The 19,965-nt window shown below is 32.6% G+C and overlaps 1 protein-coding gene across 1 annotated transcript; it reads right to left on the reverse strand.

Moving 5' to 3' along the window:
* Window positions 1-10,210: 10,210 nt before the first annotated feature.
* Window positions 10,211-18,949, reverse strand: LOC123704361 (D-arabinitol dehydrogenase 1-like). Its single transcript, XM_045652717.1, has 10 exons — window positions 18,872-18,949; window positions 18,497-18,647; window positions 16,707-16,831; window positions 15,603-15,769; window positions 14,743-14,844; window positions 12,373-12,468; window positions 11,718-11,795; window positions 11,038-11,131; window positions 10,641-10,748; window positions 10,211-10,348 (listed from the first exon to the last, which is right to left on the reverse strand). Exons 2-10 carry the CDS (start codon window positions 18,638-18,640, stop codon window positions 10,234-10,236), a joined length of 1,029 nt encoding a protein of 342 aa, XP_045508673.1. The 5' UTR covers window positions 18,641-18,647; window positions 18,872-18,949; the 3' UTR covers window positions 10,211-10,233.
* Window positions 18,950-19,965: the final 1,016 nt, after the last annotated feature.

Raw genomic sequence — 19,965 nt, forward strand, 5'->3', positions numbered from 1 at the left:
CACAAAAATCAATTGGTAAAAATCTTTGGAATATCGAAGAACCCTCCAAAACCACTCTGGCATTGACGCAACACTGTACTGTGGTCCATACTTTCATGGGCATTCTCCTTTGGCACAGACAATCTTAAGACCCTGAGAAAGAACATAGGCTACTTTTTATTGCGAAATATTGTGCCACGGGCGAAGCCGGGGCGGACCGCTAGTTCAGAGATAAGTAATTAATATTTTTTCTATTCAAGGTTTCCATGTCTGGGCCGTGAAGAAAGGGAAAAATTATTTTTTTTTTCTAAAAAAGGCTCAATTTGTAAGGAATAAAACTTCCCATAGCCCTGACTGAACCTAAAACACGAAAAAATTAAATTATTCCATATGACGTCACTATTTACATCATCCTATATTATATGCCAGATATTGTTAGCCCCGCGTAGTAAAGTCAGTTTATACCTAAAATAAATATTAAGTAAGTACAAAGAAAATTTCAAGTCAACGTGCATGTAAGGAGTGGCACCCAATAAAATAGACAGAATGAAACAAAGTGTCGCCTCTATAGCGGTGAGTCAGTGACATCGCATAATCTATGACTGTCTAGCCGTCATTCGCGCGCGCCGCGCCGCCGCGCTTGGCGCACAGATTTTGTTCGTGGTGTCTGCTCCATATTAATATTATCTCAATGCTACAGAAATACTTTTTTACCCGCAATCATCTGCGAAAGCTGATACTAAAGTCTAATAACATACATTATAATTCATATGAAATTACTTTCGAAAATATTAAATGAAAACAAAGCAATATTCATATTTCTATTGCCACCAAATTCCTCTATTGAACCGTTACAAAACGCGGCAAAAAAAAAAACAAAAAAAAAAGAAAAACTGCAAAAATTTCTGAACGCAGCTAACTGGCAGCCGTCGAGAACAAGCGCCATGCTGATTGAACCGCCCGTTCGAACGCTTTGACGTTTCATGTTTTTTTTTTATCGTGTTCAATTTTTGACAGTTTAAAATGGACTATGGAATATAGAGTATTGTATTTTGAACGCTGTTCAAATATGTAGATTGTAGAGAACCTTTGAGAGGTAAAGGATAAAACTGTTAGCAAATATATTTAGCTTATATTTAAAGACTAATATTTTTTCACATAATTATTATTACTTAGTACTACAATAGTAACTGTGGCCCACACACATCTGTGGTCTCATATACAGGGTTACTTGTAAAACACCAGCAACCTCGCAGGACAAGATAGCTAACATCTTAAGTAACAACATTTGTTCTACGACTTTTGGCATAACGCAACAAATTATTTTTAAATGATTTTTTAAGCCTTTATTGTACTCTCCTATCATTTGTAAGTCTATGTTCTATTCATTATCGAAAGGACGATGCGACGCCCCCTTTCCCCTCTCCATCGCTTCTTGTTTACGTAATTTTTGGGATGCGCGTAGAGTTTATAATATTCAAACGGAAAATTAAATTAATATTTATTTTTGTATGAAAATAAAATCTCATGCCTCCTCCACACTACTCGCGAAGTTCCTCGGCGAAGTACTCGGCCGAAGTTGACTGAAGTCCGCGGTGCTACACTACACACTCGTTCAACTTCGCGAGGAACGCATACGTTCATATTCAGAACGAACTTCAGGTAACTTCGTGCCCTTTGACTCGGGCGCAAAAACCGACAACAAACGGAAGTCGGCCGAGGCGAGGTAAAGTTGGACGAAGTAAGCCGAAGTGCCTCTCTACACTATTCTATTCGTCTAACCTCGTTCAACTTCGCGAGTAGTGTGGAGGAGGCATAACAAATTATCAAAAGTCGTAGAACAAATGTTGTTACTTATGATGTTAGCTATCTTGTCCTGCGAGGTTGCCGGTGTTTTACAAGTAACCCTGTATATGGGTATTAATTAGAATACTTTCCCAGATGAATTTATTCATGTCTTTTCAACTAACTCTAGCCCGCGCACGGTCTGTTTATTAAAGTTACCTAATAAGTACTTAAAAGATTTTCTTAAAATTTTCCTTGAAATTTTCATCGAAATCGGTGCAAATCAAATCTAGAGGGTGCAAGGATTAGCCGTGAAAGCGGAACAAGACAGACTCACTTTTTGTTTATGATAATATTTGTACGACTAATAACTGTTATGACATTGATACTCAATATCAACGCGATATAAGCTACTTATAAGGGGTGAATTCTTCAAATGCAAACAAATCCTCCGTTTATTAATTTTTATACATCCATGGTTCCACAAAATCCACACGAACTACATATTTATATTTATGACAAAAAATTAATATTCTTACTGCCTATACAGTATACACAGTTATCGCTTTTTCAATGTATATCAGTTAAAAGTGTTTTTAACAGGAAATGGGTTTTGATTCTAACATATTTACTTGATATTGAAGAAAATCTGTTTGTTCTGTTACCATTTCATTGTGCTTGTAATCAGTATATACTAAGTACCTATTTAATATTAAAATTATAATCATAAAATAAAAAGAATAATATTAAGCGTAGTTTACGCATCATTTTTTGACCTATTTTAAACTATAACAAAAACTTCTCAGCCAGTCTCCCGTAATTATCTGACAAATTAAAACTTTATGTACCGTAAAAATGTTAAATTAACACATCCGCAACCGGTTTCCGAACGCACTCGAACCAAAGCGAACAATTTGTAAACATCAACGCATTTACATCAACTGTAGCGTAAAAATCTTAAAAATCATTATTTATGGTGCGCAAATTCGTAAGAATGGTTTATATAAAACATCATTAATAAAACGTATCCATTATCAAAACATCGATAAATTATCTGACAATTGAATTGGCGCGTTTTTTAATGTCAAATTAGGAGCCGTTTTGACAATTGTCATTGGGTATTGTTCTTTTTTTAGGTGCGTTCACGCGTTCCTATCTTTTATAATATGAAGGGGTGAACGTAATGTTTATATGGGGTTTGGATTTTATTTTTAGTATCTTTTGGATTGCGTGTGGGCTTCATGTTGGCCTTTGGGATTATCGCTTTTTTGATAATCCGAGCAGGAATGCTTAGCTTTTTAACGTGATTTGATACAGTCTATGCTTGTGAGAACAATATTTGCAAAGCACCTGTTAAGGAATAATAATTGTAAATACATTTTTAGGTTATTTTTTAGATCAGGGTGTAAGGATTGGCTTAGTGGTAATTTTAGCTTCGCAGTTAAAAGTTAGGGACCCCACAAGTATGCAAAAAATAATATTGACTTTTCACTTTCCAATCTCATATCCATTCGCGGTAGAAAGAAGCTCTATCATGTCACAGAATTTTATGGAAATACCAATGAAAATACACATTAGTTTTAGGGTACGATTTTTTTCTATGTATTCATCTGTAATCACACTAGAAACTATGAGCTGATAATAATATAACGGTCGGGTATACATACAAAAATATATTTTATTCAATTTCACATAATTGGAAGTATTGATTCCTCTTCTCAAAATACGTTGCTAGTAACAACGTATATAATACTAGTGGTCCGCCCCGGCTTCGCCCGTGGTACCTACATGTTTAAACTATCCTATCTCTCAAGTTAGATCGAACTGCACATAGTGTGCGAATTTTATTATAATCGGTTAAGTGGTTTAGGAGTCCATTGAGGACAAACATTGTGACACGAGATTTATATATATTAAGATTATTTTACTATACTCATGTTATAAATCCATAAATATTGTTCAAAAATTATACATAGCAATCGTATATTAAGACGTTTATTTAAAAATAGGTACCAGTTAAATCAACTTACAATAAGATAGGATTTAGCTCTACCTTTGTGAACGTACGTACAGTGCAACTCAAGTGAACAACAATACATTGTGACGTCATCAGCTACATGACTACATGGATGTTGTAAACTTTAGATGTGTCATTGTGTATTGTGTTACTACACTAGTACTTACACAATACACAATGTCATACATATATTAGTATATATGCATATGATAGACATGTGACGTGTGCAGAGACCCTATTTAATAAATAAAGTACGACTTACAGAGGCTATTTATTATTACTTATATAATATTGCTATTATTTATTTATTTAAACATTGGAATTTTAAATTAAGCTGTAGTAATAAATGTATGTAGGTAATAGGTAATTGTAATACTAACACTAGGATAAGATTTTTACTAATACAGGGCTATGTGGCCTGAAATAAATGAATTTTATTTATTATTATTTATTTATAAAATTACAGAGGTTATTAAACAAACGGTGTTCGCTAACTACGAGATGGACTATGCATGGAAAGTAATACGCACAAAGACAACTGTATTCTCTATTCCCATATTATCATAGTCTTTTAATATTATAATATTCTTTGTAGTTTTAGTTTTTGTTAATTCAGGCACTGTCATATTATTTTCTGTTTCTTTTATTAGATACTAGCGGTCCGCCCCGGCTTCGCCCGTGGTACATGTTTACGTTTTCTCTACATAAGATCCATCCTCGTACTTCAAGAAATATAATAAAAAAAGAATTCTCGAAATCGATTCAGCCGTTCTCGAGTTATGCGCTTCATTATGCGATGAGTATAACACACAGACATACATTTAATATGTCTGTGGTATAACACATTTTGCGATTCATTTTTATATATAAAGATTAAGTGGCCTGTAGGTATTTACATTTTAGGTATAGTTAACATTGTTTTTTATACCTTTAATGACTACTATTTATTTCACTTTTCTGTTCATGCGTACCTAGTCGTTTAAGTATTTTAATAAATATTATTACATACCTACCATCTCTATTTATTTCCTTTACCCTACGAAATATCCTAGATTCCTACTGTATACGGATCTATCAAACGCAGCGTACCGCATCAAAATTTCGCACATCAAAAGCCATCAATAGCGATGTACAGACAGACGTGTAGTTTGTAGTGCATGTAAACACACCGCTTGACGGGCACAGGGACGGATTGAAGGCTCTAGATTTATTAACTGGGTAGAGATGAGCAGAATAAATAAAAACACTGAGTTCATAATAATATATTGAAAATATATAAAAAAATTATAATTAAAATTAAAATTTATTTAGAAATCTGAAAGAAAAAAGATCACGTGTGTAAAGTCCAGTGGGGTATGGGGCAGATGCATACGTCTGTTTCAATGACCGATTTTCTTGAGGGACAAGTAAGTGGTTTTCTGCCAGATGGAGACATTTTTTATTCTTCACATAAGCAAGCCGGTTACGACATTTTTGTCTGGAATAATATTATTTATAAGAGCAGTAGTCTGTAAGAATGTAATGATGTATGTTTATAACCTATTCTTTCACGCAAAAACAGCAAATGGAGTCTGTATGAAAGGCACAGAAATATTTCCGGGAAGTAACTACTTATTTAAGTAATAAATGAAAGTTTGCATCGATATATGGAATATAAAACCCTCATTTTATTATTCAACCTTCGTATGAACTATAGAAATAGTAGTTATTTTTTGAGGATGTAAAAGACTTTGTAAATAGCACTCGTACAAGTCTTAACAAAGTCACTCTTCGATATAATTTACGAAGTGGGGACTTGGGTTAAGTGAATTAAGTGCAGATTAGAAATAAGTACTATGTTTCATAATTTATTAAGTAACTATTATTATTATTAACGTAATTAAAGTAAACTTCAATCTATTAATACCTAGGTAATATTGAAATTTATGTGCTCACAAAAATACGGATTTGTAATAAGATAAATAAACAATAAAGTAAGTATACAACAACACAATTTTTGTTTCATTTAAATGTCCTGACAAATCTTACCCTATATTAAAATCCTCCTTATCTTATAAATGCGACAGTTTGTGAGGATGTGTGTGTGTTTGTTACTCCTTCCCGCAAATACTACTGAACCAATTACAATGAAATTTACACATATAGAGGGTAACTTGGATAAACACATAGGATAGGTTTTATCCCGGAAATCCCACGGGAATTGGAACTATGCGGGCTTTCCTTTCAAAACGCGGGCGAAGCAGCGGGCGGAAATCTAGTTATTAATAAAGTATACTTTTAACTTTTCATTCTCTTCAAAATCTTGTTTTTATAAATTTTATAAATACAAATCCGGCCCTGTACCGCCTCTTAAAACCCTGTATAATGTTACTGTAGCAATTTGTGATCATTCGATACAATGTAAGCTATACATTTTCTATCATCTACCCTTTGGTTCAGTGGTTAGGTATAGTAGGCAGGTCCAGGGTTTGATAATAGAGATTAATAAACAAGAAATCTAAATAAAAATGCAAATTCGATCACTCTGGCGAGTCACGGGTTGGTCTGAGTTGGTCAGGCATCCGCCCCGGATTGGCGTGTAAGGATGCGGGTTCGAGTCCCGCTGAGTGATCGAATTTTTTCTATTCTTTATAAATTTGTATTTATAAAGCATTTAAATGCCATAAAACCAAATATATCAAATTCAAATATGAAGCTGTAGAGTGAGGACTGAGGAGTATGTTTGTATGTTCGCTAATCTTAGGACCTATAAGTAGGTATCGAAATGAATTAGTTTTTGTGTTTGATAGTCCATTAGTGAGAGAGTTATTTGATAGTCAACGAGAAATGTTATAGGCTATTTAACAGCACGCTACGATCAATAGAAGCTGCAAAAAAATGCTGCAAAAGTGATAATAGGTACATACCTACTATAGTTAATATAGTAGACAAAAACATACAACCTATGTGTTTTCTCCTTGGCAAAATAGTACTTAAAGATTATTTTTTAGTTTTGGGTTAGGTACCTATATTTTTAACGCGGTTCAACCCAGACGAAACCGGGGCTAACGGCTAGTCGACCCTAAAATTGAATTAGTATCAATTTCATCTAATCTATCAGAAACGAGAAACTAAGTGGTGACTTAATGTTTGTTTACTTTTACTTATATTTACATACATTACTACAAATATGTTGACATTGGGCTATTATTGTACAAACAGGTTCGGTCAGCGGTTTTGAGGGTTTGGCGAGACAGATTTATTAATAAATGGCTCTATCAAATCAGTTATTTATATAAAAACTGATTGTATTGTATGTAATCTGTTAAGGCATGAAAAAATATAAAATTCCGACCTAGGTATTTAAATGACGAGGATATAGAGAGGGAGAGAAGAAATCTATCAGTTAGGGCAAACATGATAATAAGAAGATTTAAAAAATGTAGTAGGAATGTCAAAAAGCTATTGTTCACAACCTATTGTCAGTCGTTTTATACAAGTAGCTTGTGGGTGAAGCATACACGAAAAACAATGAACACATTTAGAGTACAATACAATAATGCATTCAGGATGTTCATGGGATTGCCACGTTTTTGTAGTGCATCTCATATGTTTGTATTATACAGAGTAGATGATTTTTATGCTATATTAAGGAAAAAAATCTTTTCAATTAGGGATAGAATTAATAAAAATGATAATAGTATTTTAAAAGTTCTCAATAATGTACATAATTTTATCAATAAAAAATGGCTAATAACTCTAAAATCTAAAAATAAGTATATGTAGTTTTACTAACACTAGAATAAGTACCTACTACTAACAATATATGGGCAATGCTACCTGATATAAATAAATAAATAAATAAATAAAATAAATAAATAAATAAATAAAAAATCTCGTGTTTTTCTGAAAATTTACAGCTTATGAAAAATAAAGAAATATTCGAAAAATGCTAGATTCAAATTTATATGTTTGTTACTTTGCTCACAATACTCTCAAAAACGATTTAACTGATCTTTATAATTGTACTAGCTTACCGCCCGCGGCTTCGCCCGCTTTGTCTAATTATATACTAAAACCTTCATCTTAAATCACTCTATCTATTTAAAAAAATCGCATCAAAATCCGTTGCGTAGTTTTAAAGATTTAAGCATACAAAGGGACATAATATAACTTATATTTCACAGAAAGCGACTTTGTGGATACTATGTAGTGATATACTTATAATAACATTTATATCATAACAATGTAATAAAAAACGAGTGTGTTATCTTAAAAAATGCATTACAGATACCCGGAAAAAGGAAAGATTAAAGAAATGAGATAACCAAGTATGCGAGTGACAGGCGAACAAAGAAAATAACTTCACCCCTTATATTTAAATGTCTTATTAAACTCGATAGAATCTGCTCGGTTTCAGGATTGTAGATTCCTTTTAGAATATACTTTTAAACTACGGGATGTATTTAATAATAAACAATGTATATTTTTGTTTTATTGATGATAGATCAATTTTAATTATTTTTTTATTTTTGATTAAGTATAGGTATACTTACTTAACTAGCTGTGCCACGCGGTTTCACCCGCATTGCTCCGCTCCTGTTGGTCTTAGGGTGATGATATATAGCCTATAACCTTCCTCGATAAATGGGCTATCTAACACCGAAAGAATTTTTCAAAGCGGACCAGTAGTTTCTGAGATAAGCGCGTTAAAACAAACAAACTCTTCAGCTTTATAATAATAGTGTAGATGCATTGAAATACTCTCACATGATATTATTGTGTTGGATTAATGATATTTAGCCAATTATTTAGCGACAAATTGACGAGTGTGTTTTCATACACAATAGAGCTTATCTAATTTATTTCCTTATTTTTCTATCTGTGAAGCTTTTAAAAAATACAAAACTATAATCGATGTAGTAGATAATATTAACAACATTTTTCAGTCTGTTTGAAAATCAATTGAATGCAAGTAACATGAAAATATATCTATGAGGTATTTCCTAACTTATTACTTTGCTAAATAGCCTTGTTCATAACAATCTAATTAATAAAATACCTATATAAAAATAATTGTAACAATTACCTATTTTAACAATAAAATATTCATTCCTTTTAAAAATTTTCAAACATAAGTTACGAATTCTTTATCCAAAACGACAATTACTAACCTAACCTAACCTAACTTTAAACAATTGTTTCTTAAAAATCGATGTAATCTAAAACATAACTAAATACACTTATTCGGAGTTAGTTAACCCGTCGCGGGCAGGCTTGCCCGGGGCGCTGTCAATCAATGCCCGGTAATTGTTCGTAGCTATTTAATTTAATTATCTGAAATTGTACTGTTGGTATTTTTAGAAGTTGTTAATGAATCTTTGTTCTGTTGTAAATGGATTGTACTACATACTATTGTACATAATGTAAAATGTTTGTAGGTGTGAGAGAAAATGATGTAAGTATGTGATTTTATGACTCAATGAATTAACTGCGTAGGTATGTTGGGTAACTTTTATTATGAAACTAGCTATGCCCCGCGGTTATACCCGTAGTACTCCGCTCCTGTTGGTCTTAGCGTGATGATATAGCCTTTAAGCTTTCTTCAATAAATAGGCTATCTAACACCGAATTAATTTTAAAGTGAAACTTTTATTACATCGTCTCAAATTTTTTGGTCTGTGTAGCGCATGTCGCGTGACGCACGATAAGTACGATACTTATCGTACAAATACGATAATTTTTAGAAATGTGTAGTGTGAAAAAAGTTTCACTTTTACCGTGGTTTCATAAAACCACACAACATTTTTTCAAATCGGATCAGTAGTTCCTGAGATAAGCGTGTTCAAACAAACAAACACTTCAGCTTTTTAATATTAAATAAGTATAGATAAGTACCTAAATTAAATGGTTGGTGTGTTTTATTCAAATAAAATTTTCAGGAAGATTCAAATAAAAAAAAACATACAATTAACTCTTTACCGTTATATTGTATTATCTAATAAAATTTACCTTTATAAATTCTTAACAAATTAATAAAAATAAACTTTATACTTTTATTTTAATAATTATTAGTTTTATTATAAAGTTAAGTTTATTACTTGAATTCTACTGCTTTTTATTTTTTTTTTTGGAAAGATGAGCGCCATCTAGTGAGGATTGAATTCTATTAATACAACGCCATCTAGATATTTTCTCTATAACTTTTTATATACTATAGCGCCATCTATTGTCGAGTAGTATAATTAATTGAAACACACATGTATTACTTTAGTTTCATGTAAATAAAAATAGATGGCGCTGAAATAAAAAATAGAATTTTTCGTGTGGATGGGTTATTTAATTTTTAATGATTTATAATAATTAATTATTCACGAAGGCAATACAATAGAAATTTATACACTATTTTTTTTCTATAACTAACCGTTGGGTAATAAATAAAAAACATTGTACGTTTTAAAATACTTTATTATTTATTCGACTTTAAATATCGCCTTCGAAATTGATCCTGCCTTCAACGCGACCAACGCATCTTTGTACTCTGACAAAGCGAATGTCTTCACTCCGAGTTTTTCATAATTCAGATATCTGAAAAAAAGAAAGTGTTATGATAATAGATACAAAGTTAACAAGATGTTACTAAGTTGAGAAGTATTTTTTGCTTATAAAGTACTTAATTACTGAAAATGACAAATTTTCAGTGACAATATAAACATAGTATTTGGCGGGAAATTAATTTTTTTTTCGATAGATTTCAAGTAGGCTCTTTAGAGCTTAATGCACCTAATACCTATGATTTTTTTAAACAAATCAGAATAATGAAACAAATCTTGTTTCAGCTAGGCTTATTTTTTTTTATTTATATAGGTATTTGACTCACCTTTCTCCCATTGCACTAAGAAGGCCGATGGCCTTTGGAAAACTGAAGGGGTTGATTTTAACACCAATTATTGTCAGTTCCTTGTCGTAAATAATATAAGGGTTTATTCTGAAAAAATAAATAAGAAATTTACGTGTAAGTCAAATAAATCACAGAATGTAGAATTTTTAGTAATTTTTGCGGTTCCGGTTTGGTTGAAATTAGTCTGAAGAGGAAAAATATTTATAAAAAATCCCAATATATATATATATATATATTATATATTATGATAAATAAGAATAATATTGTAGTGTTTTAAACTAACTATATATTAATAATGGGTAATATATTATATTTTTTAAATGTTTCCACAGTTTCAATATCGTAAAACTAGATGGCGCTGTAACAAAATACTCACGAAGCTTGATGGTTCGGCGGGCAGCAACCGAAAACGACGTATTTCCCGCCGTGACGGAGATAATTGAAGCTTATTTCCATCACTTTACCTACGCCTACGGATAAAACGTTCCATAATTAATAAATTGTTCCACAATATTTTTCTGTAAGGCCGGTTGCAGAGCTTCACCGAACATCAGTGCGTACGTCAGTCGCGCTTGCCATATACGCGTGCGTATGGTCGGTCTAGCTATGAACGGTTTTATAATTTATGAGTTTTATACAAAATATGACAAGCGTGACTGACTTTACGCACTGATGGTCGGTGAAGCTCTGCAACCGGCCTAAATGTTGGTTTTCTCCAGTTGTTATAAACCTTTGTTCTTTGATTATTTAGTGTAAATAATATATTATGTATAATGAATTTGGTTATATTATTATGTATTTATACATGGTCAAATAACCTTATTATCACAATCATGAATCTAATATCTCGACACTAGTACAGTGTGCATAAAAGAACTTGATTAAGTATTCAATACCTAATTAAACACAAATTAAAGCATGTTTTAGAATTTATAAATCGGGGAAATGTGAAATTGTCTTAACCCTCATTGAAAGCCTGTGTTATAAGATAGGAATAAAAAAATCGGCGAATTATATAAAAAAATGTAGTAATATCCTGTTTAATCAATACCTTACCTGTGCAATCAATAATGATGTCATATAATTGTTTTTCCACCGCCAAAACGTCCGGTGTAACCAGCCTGTAACCGGTTTCTAAAATTTCATAAAAAAAAATTATAAATGAAAATTGTTTTTATTCCTTACTAGCTTACCGCCCGCGGCTTCGCCCGCTTTGCCTCAAACCTAATAAATTATACACTAAAACCTTCCTATTGAATCACTTTATGTAGGTAGATATTAAAAAAACCGCATCAAAATCCGTTCCGTAGTTTTAAAGATTTAAGCATACAAAGGGACATAGGGACAGAAAAAGCGACTATGTTTTATAAGTAGTTACTAGTTATGTAGTGAAAATGAATTATGGAAAAATATCCATTTTAAAAAACTTTGTTTTACGTTTTCTTTTATACAGGATGTCCCCGGCAATAGATGAAAATTAAAAAAAAAGTCGTAACTCCGAAAATACGTAAAATCGCATAACATACGTGCGGGTGATTTGGATAGCCCTTAAGGTCCTCTACCTCCTGGCTTCAGTATATTATCCATACTTCTTGGGACACCCTGTATTTGTTTCTTGTTTAAAAAGCAAGGTTTTTTTGAAAAGGTACACCGAATTTCTCTATATTTTGTGTAGGTATAAATAGTTACTTTATAGTTTTAGGTATCTTACCAAGTTTCGTTACAATTTCAAGTCTGGTTTTGTTCATTTCTGAGACAGTAACATCCCGATGTCCTTGTAAATGTAATGTTGTTATCCATAAGTTTCCTGTAATTAAAAAAATAGGTTTCATATTTTTTTCGTTAAAATCTTATTTAAATACATCAAAAAAAATCGCCACCCTTTTCCACCAATAATGTGCGAGGATGTGTTTGTAAAGAACCAATTATATCGCTTCATTTAGAAGTGTTTAGCGCTTGAAGCGATACTATTGGTTATTTACAAACACATTCCTCGCTACACATCCTCGTAAATTATTGACGGAAAAGCACCCTTGTAAAAGATCCATTTTTCCGATTAGCTAAAGTTAAAAATTCATTTATGGGTCAAGGTATACGCTTTTACAATAGAATTCCTCACAATATTAAAGAGTTTAGTAGTTCTAAATTTAAAACTTATAATATAAAAAATGTATTAGTTCAGAGAGCGTACTACAATATTCAGGAATATATGGACGATAAAAACCCATGGAGGGTTGTCGCGTAAAAACCACAAGACAGTTCATTGGCATATTATGATATATTATGTAGTTAGATATAAGTTTCATATATTGTAATATTTACATGATTTTAAAAGAGCAACTATGGAGTTTCTTGCCGATTCTTCTCCATAGATCACTGCTTTCCGAATCGGTGGTAAATGTTAAAATAATTATGTAATGACGATTCGAAAGTGCTACTAAATAGTAGTCTAATTGAATAAATGAATGTTTGAGTTTGAGTTTGAGTTTGAGATAGGTACTTTATTGGACAGTCATGGCTAGGTCAGTAGGTACATACCTAATATTTTCGTATATTTTATGTTCTTCCTATATTTAAGTATTTATCTATCACTACATACCTAGTAGGTATAAAACAAAGTCGCTTTATTTGTATGCTTAAATCTTAAAAAGTAGGTACGCAACGGATTTTGATGCGGTTTTTTTAATAGATAGAGTGATTCAAGAGGAAGGTTTTAGTATATAATTTATTAGGTTTTAGACAAAGTGGGCGAAGCCACGGGCGGTAAGCTAGTTGAAAATAAAATAATTAATGTACTCAAATCCACAAACACATTATCTATAACATAACCGATTTTTACTTCGAGTTTGAGCTTCTTGTCTGAGAAAACAGAATTCTAATAGCTAAAATAGGGCTTGAAAAGTATGGTGAGTTGAAAAATAATGTAGCGCAATGTAGATACATGAACGAAGTCGCGTATAAAACATAATATTAACAAAATATACATTGTTATGGTTAAACATACCGGTTTGTGTAAACAAAACAGATAAATTCAATTGTAAACGAAACTAGATAAACTATGCTATCTAAGTATTAATGTAACCTTGCGGTTTGTATAAGTCATAAGATAATTATTAGTTGTATTATGATAACGTATTATTTAATAATCATAACTGAAGCTCAACTATAATTTCCTCGAGAACCACCCTTTCTATAAAAAAACACCGTTTAAAAATCAAAGCATACATAGAAACAGACAGACAACAGTGACTTTGTTTTATATTATGTAGTACTAGCTTACCGCCCGCGGCTTCGCCCGCTTTGTCTAAAACCTAATAAATTATATACTAAAACCTTCCTCTTGAATCACTCTATCTATAAAAAAAAACCGCATCAAAATCCGTTGCGTAGTTTTAAAGATTTATGCATACAAAGGGACATAGGGACAGAGAAAGCGACTTTGTTTTATACTATGTAGTATGTAGTGATGCTTTTACAAAATGAATGTATATATGAGTGTGTCGTACCGTCGAGTGTATGTTCCATCGCGATACGGGCAGTATGAGTGGCACGAGTTAGAATGAGTTGGTTGAAATTCGACCGCTCGGTCGAAGTGTTGCGTTGGTAATCGATTCCAGAATAAAATTAACTATACTACTTACTTGTAAATATTCTAGTATAAATACTTTATTTACTTATTTAGCTAAATAAATATTTACTTTTCTAGCCAAAGAAAAAGTAAATACTCAAAAATTTGTTACATTTATAATATACTAGAGGTCCACCCCGACTTCGCCCGGGGTACATATTTCGCAAGGTAGCCTATGTCCTTTCTCGGGTATCAAAATATCTCCATACCAAATTTCATGCAAATTGGTTCAGTAGTTTAGGCGTGATTGAGTAACAGACAGACAGACAGAGTTACTTTCGCATTTATAATATTAGTATGGATAGTATGGATAGTTGTTGACTTTATAAAGTGTGTTTTACCTACTTTCTTCATGTCGCAAAATGAGAAACTACCGCCGTAAGCCGCGTATAACAGCTAGTAGTAGTATACGTTAGTAGTAAGCAGTTATTCATAAAAATAGTAGCTACTTACCAATAATTCCAGCCCCAACAATAAGTATTTTAGAACCAACAGGTATTGGAGAGGCTCTGTCGTAGCCATGAGCTACACAGGAATACGGCTCGCAGAGACCAGCTATAACAAAATAATATATTTAGTTTTTTTTTTTTTTGTTTATAAAAGAAGTGATGATAGAGATAAAAAAGTGGAGCTTACAATACGTGTTATTTTACGGCTGATTTTTCAATCCTTGGTTAAAACTTATTCGTTGAATAATGTATTAAACTACCATTTCAAAAATGCATTCTAATTAGCTGTATTTGATAGTGTACAATTTGACATTTCAATATTATCGTGTAGGTAATAATACTTTGTTGGAAATGTTGGACGGATAAGTTTTAACCAAGGATTGAAAAATCGGCCCTAATTTGATCGAGATTTTATTGCGTCTTTCAAAATATATTCCTAAAATAAAAATAAAATATTATTAGTAAATTTAATAACTACAAAAAATATAACAACAGTTTCTCAATAATTATGCTGTCATGCTGGAAATATTATTGCTCTATTGCGAGAACATTAAAACAAATATCCTCTCTGACTGCAAGTTGCAACACACCACCTTTGCTAAACTGCAACATTTTGTTCCTTACTAAACAAATGTAGCTAGCTATTATTCATTAAGCTATTGCATAGCTTCTATCGCTATATATTCTTGAGCGCGGGGACCGAATCTAGAAATTCCATAACGAAAAACCTCACGCTCCCCACTCCGACGGGCGGAGGTGTGGCTTGAATGCATATCATGCAATAGCTTTACCGCGGCAGTCCCCGAGTACCACACGTCGTTTTTTATTATTCTGTGACCTTGGTGAATTGTATGTAGTACTTACCCTGCTCAGTAGTAATCCCATCAGGCAGTGCATACACCTGTTCTTGAGGACATTTCACATACTGTGCCCAACCACCATCTCTGAAGATACCGATCGTACTATTGATTCCAGCTGTGAGACAGTATTGGTAGTTACCGTTACGGCAGAAGGTGCAGAGGTTGCAGGCGCTGGAAGAAAGCTTTGTTTTATTACTAGTCCTTACTAGCCACGCCAACCGTTGGTTGGTAGTGGCCCTGCCTTCCAAGCCAGAGGTCGTGGGTTCGATCCCCACCCGGGGCAAATATTTGTGTGATGAACATAGATGTTTGCTCTGTGTCTGGGTGTTAATTATCTATATAAGAATTTATTTAAAATTATGTATGTATGTTTATCAGCCATCTGGTTACCATAACATAAGCGATAGCTTAGTCCATACTAATCTGATTCCATGATCAGATCGTGCCGGTGTGAAAATTGTCCCGAAATATTTATTTATTATTTATTTTATTATAATGTGAGAATATGTTTGTTTGTCTTTCACGTATAACGGAATGAGTATAATATGGTACAAGTAAAAATAATTTTTGTGGTTTAAAAATTCGTATTAATAATAATACAAGTGATAACTGCGTTAAAAACAACCGACTTCAAACTTGCACTTGCAAAATTTACAAATACCTACAGACAAAAATGCTCATAAAATAAAAACTACTGGGCCTATCCGAATAAAATTTTTATGGGACCAATTCGACACCATCCCGCATCGAACAAAAAAAGAATCACGTAAATCGGTTCAGAAACCTCGGAGTAATCGGTGTACATACATTAAAAAAAAAAAAAAAAATATACCGGCCGAATTGATAACCTCCTCCTTTTTTTTGAAGTCGGTTAAAAAAATATAAATACATATACCAGCTGACCCATGTTATGTTAATTGTTACATCAAACAGCATGATTTTCATGTTAGATCAAACAGCACCCAGGGTGCAAATCATATTTAAAATCAGACATTCTATTAAAAAACCAAACATGAAAATTAGTTTTAAAAATTCAAGCATACATACAGAGAAAGCAACTTTATTTTACACTAAGTAGGTATGTACCTAGTGATAATACGTTTCTTACCAGTTAGGATCAACAACAACTTTCTGTCCAACTTTGAAGGCGGATTTCTTGCCAACCTCAGTTATGGTACCACTGAACTCATGTCCAAGTGGTAAAGGCTTTTCTTTTGATGCCGGAAACTCCCCCTGTGACAAACAAAAATAATCTAATCAACTTTAGAATCAGCATGTGTGTTAATAAAAATATTATCAAACACAAAACAATAGTTAATATTCCTTTGAACTGAAAAAAAGGACTTGAATGAGTTATCTTGAATGGTCTAGAACAGTAATACAAAATCGTCGTGTCACTTCAAACACTATGTACACACTTCAAAATAAATGAAGCGATATGATTGGTTATTTACAAACACAGTCCGCGCTACATAATATCCTCGCTTGACGCTTATTATTGGTGGAAAAGCACTCTTAAAGCGTTGCGTATGAACTAATTTTGCTGATGATTGAATTTAATATTTTTATATAAAAACTAACCACCACGATAAAAACCTCGAACAAAAGCTGTAATTTCCCACTAGCTGTGTCCCGCGGTTCCATCCGTACCGGTCTTAGCGAGATGATAATGAATATAGCCTATAGCCTTCCTCGATAAATGGGCTCTCTCACACCGAAAGAAATTTTCTAATCGGACCAGTAGTTGCCAAGATTAGCGTGTTCAAACAAACAAACAAAATCTTCAGCTTTATAATATTGTATCGATTTCGACGCGACAATTCAAGAGTTGATCTTTCGAAGTTCGCAGAATTTCGCATTCATTTGATTAGAATTTTATAAAAAAAATGCTATCTAATCTTATGTAGGCATCATAAATAGGAGATTAGTGATTATGTAAATTATCTTTTTACCACACATAGGCGATAATTTAGGGTAAGGATTAATAATTTAATATAATAATATTGCTATGTTAAACATTATAATAATAAAATTATTAAATTATTATAAAGCGTTAGTCGTAAAACTTTTAGTACTTACATAATTAATGACAATAAAGCGTTTTGTTTATACCATTAAATTGGACTAATTAAGTAATATTTTTGTTATCTTGGTCAAAGTTCATATCATGATCTGCGTTTATAACTACTTATTCTTAATAATATATATAAATCTCGTGTCACAATGTTTGTCCTCAATGGACTCCTAAACTACTTAACCGATTATAATAAAATTCACACACCATGTGCAGTTCGATCCAACTTGAGAGATAGGATAGTTTTTAAACATGTAGGTACCACGGGCGAAGCCGGGGCGGACCACTAGTACAATTATAAAGACGAAAGAAGTGTTTGTTGTTTGTGTACTGTTACGATTAAACTAGAATGTTATTAAAAATCTATTATTTTATTCAGCATTCGATTTTAAAAATTTTTTGGTTTCATTTATTTCGACGTCAACCCAGTGGTAGGGACAAGCGATTACCGTTCTACACTAATATTATAAAGCTGAGGAGTTTGTTTATTTGTTTGAACGCGCTAATCTCAGCAACTACTGGTCCAATTTGAAAAATTATTTCGATGTTAGAAAGCCCTTTTATCGAGGAAATCGAAGACTATATATCATCAAGCAAAGACTAATAGAAGCGGAGCCACTAGGGTGAAACCGCGGGTCGCAGCTAGTACGACGTAACTAGCCGCTCGACCTGGCGTAAACAAAGACTGTTGATAGATTCGAAATTCGAATAGATGTTTTCCACAAAATAGAACGTCTGGATGTACATAGGTATATATTTTTCGGGGAGCGCGAAAAACTGTTACCTGAAAAGTATGATGACAATTGACAATTAAAAAAAAATACCTGAATTATATGTAGGTCTGTACCACACACTCCCGAATATTCGACCTTCACTATAACATCTGTGTCCTTTTCTATCTTCGGCATGGGATAGTTCTCGTCATATTTAAGGGTTAGACTTTTACCATCGAACACTACGGCTTTCATTTTGGAGCTGAAAATATTTTTTTTAATTGCAAAATAATTTAAAGTAAATTATCGGCAGAATAAGTAACATCCATACATCCTCTCAAATTTGATAACTAGCTTTACCCGCGGTTTCATCCGCGCACAAAACTGCAAAATTCGGTAAAATGTATTCCCAGAATAGAAAAATATACCTAACTGTTTTTATAGGTAGTGACTAAAAAGTTAGTGAATAATAAACAAGTTACTCACAAGACTCCGTCCGATTGTTATCACAGCACAGTTTAATCTAAATAACTTCTTGCTGACTCTATAATACGTTTTATTACATAATCTCGAGTTTAGTGTGACTATAATGTTAGTAAAATTTGTTTTTACAATTAAATTAAATACCATAGAAATTATAGTAAGTAATTTTAAAATCATTATTGTCATATATCTACATAGTACGTCTGTAATACTCGCGCGGTTTGACCCGCAGGCAATAGCAAGTATGTATTTCTATAGCTTATGTATTATAGTGGTACACAAGCTACAACACTGCTAAGTATCATCGAAATGTCTTATGTGGTTTTCGCGTGAGAGAGAAACAGCCTTACATCCATATTTCGATAATTCAATAATATTCGAATCAATTAATCAACAGTAAAATATTATGAATTAAAAAGTACGAGTTGAAATGAGTTGGTCGAATTTCGACCAACTATCCGGTTGAAATTCGACCAACTCATTTTAACTCGACTCACTCGTACCATCTCGTACTGTCCGTATCGCACGTAGTTTAATATTATTAGTCACACACTCGTCACCCGCATTGTGCTGCGCTGTGGGGCTGCGGGAACATGGTGTTTGTATGAATCACACGAAGGAATCACATGAATAAAGTCAATGCACACGATGCATACTAAGTATATCATTTAAAAAATGTATTAATATTGAATCGACCGCGACGTTTTTAAAGTAATTTTTTACCTCCGACTTGTATAGTAGGTACTCTACTTTTATTGTAATGAGTGGATAACTATTGTGGTCATACAAACAAAAAATTAAAAAAACGAGAATTTAAAATATATAGAGGAGATTATTAAATTATATTTTTGTAGTTTTGCTCAGATTTTTTTCATTCATCGTGTATATTATAGTAATCAATACATCCTGTATATAGTAAAAAAAAGGCGTGTGTGCCGAGTACACGTATCAGAAGTGAAACTTCTTTGGCAAGATTCAAATACACAAAATCGTCGTCTTACTCCATGACATCTCGTTTTTAGTGTCTTTCTGTGAACTTCATCTGTGTGTACAATAAAGTATTTTTATTATTTAATATTATTATTATGTGTCATGCA

Source organism: Colias croceus, chromosome 29 (genome assembly GCF_905220415.1).
Source record: "Colias croceus chromosome 29, ilColCroc2.1".
Classification (NCBI taxonomy): Eukaryota; Metazoa; Arthropoda; class Insecta; order Lepidoptera; family Pieridae; genus Colias; species Colias croceus.

Coding starts and splice junctions, on each gene's coding strand:
- LOC123704361 (XM_045652717.1), bottom strand. CDS start 18,640: ATGAAAGCCGTAGTGTTCGATGGTAAAAGTCTAACCCTTAAATATGAC. Junction 12,469..14,742: donor TGTTGGGGCTGGAATTATTG/GTAAGTAGCTAC, acceptor TTTTAATTACAG/GAAACTTATGGATAACAACA. Junction 11,796..12,372: donor TGAAATTGTAACGAAACTTG/GTAAGATACCTA, acceptor ATGAAATTTTAG/AAACCGGTTACAGGCTGGTT.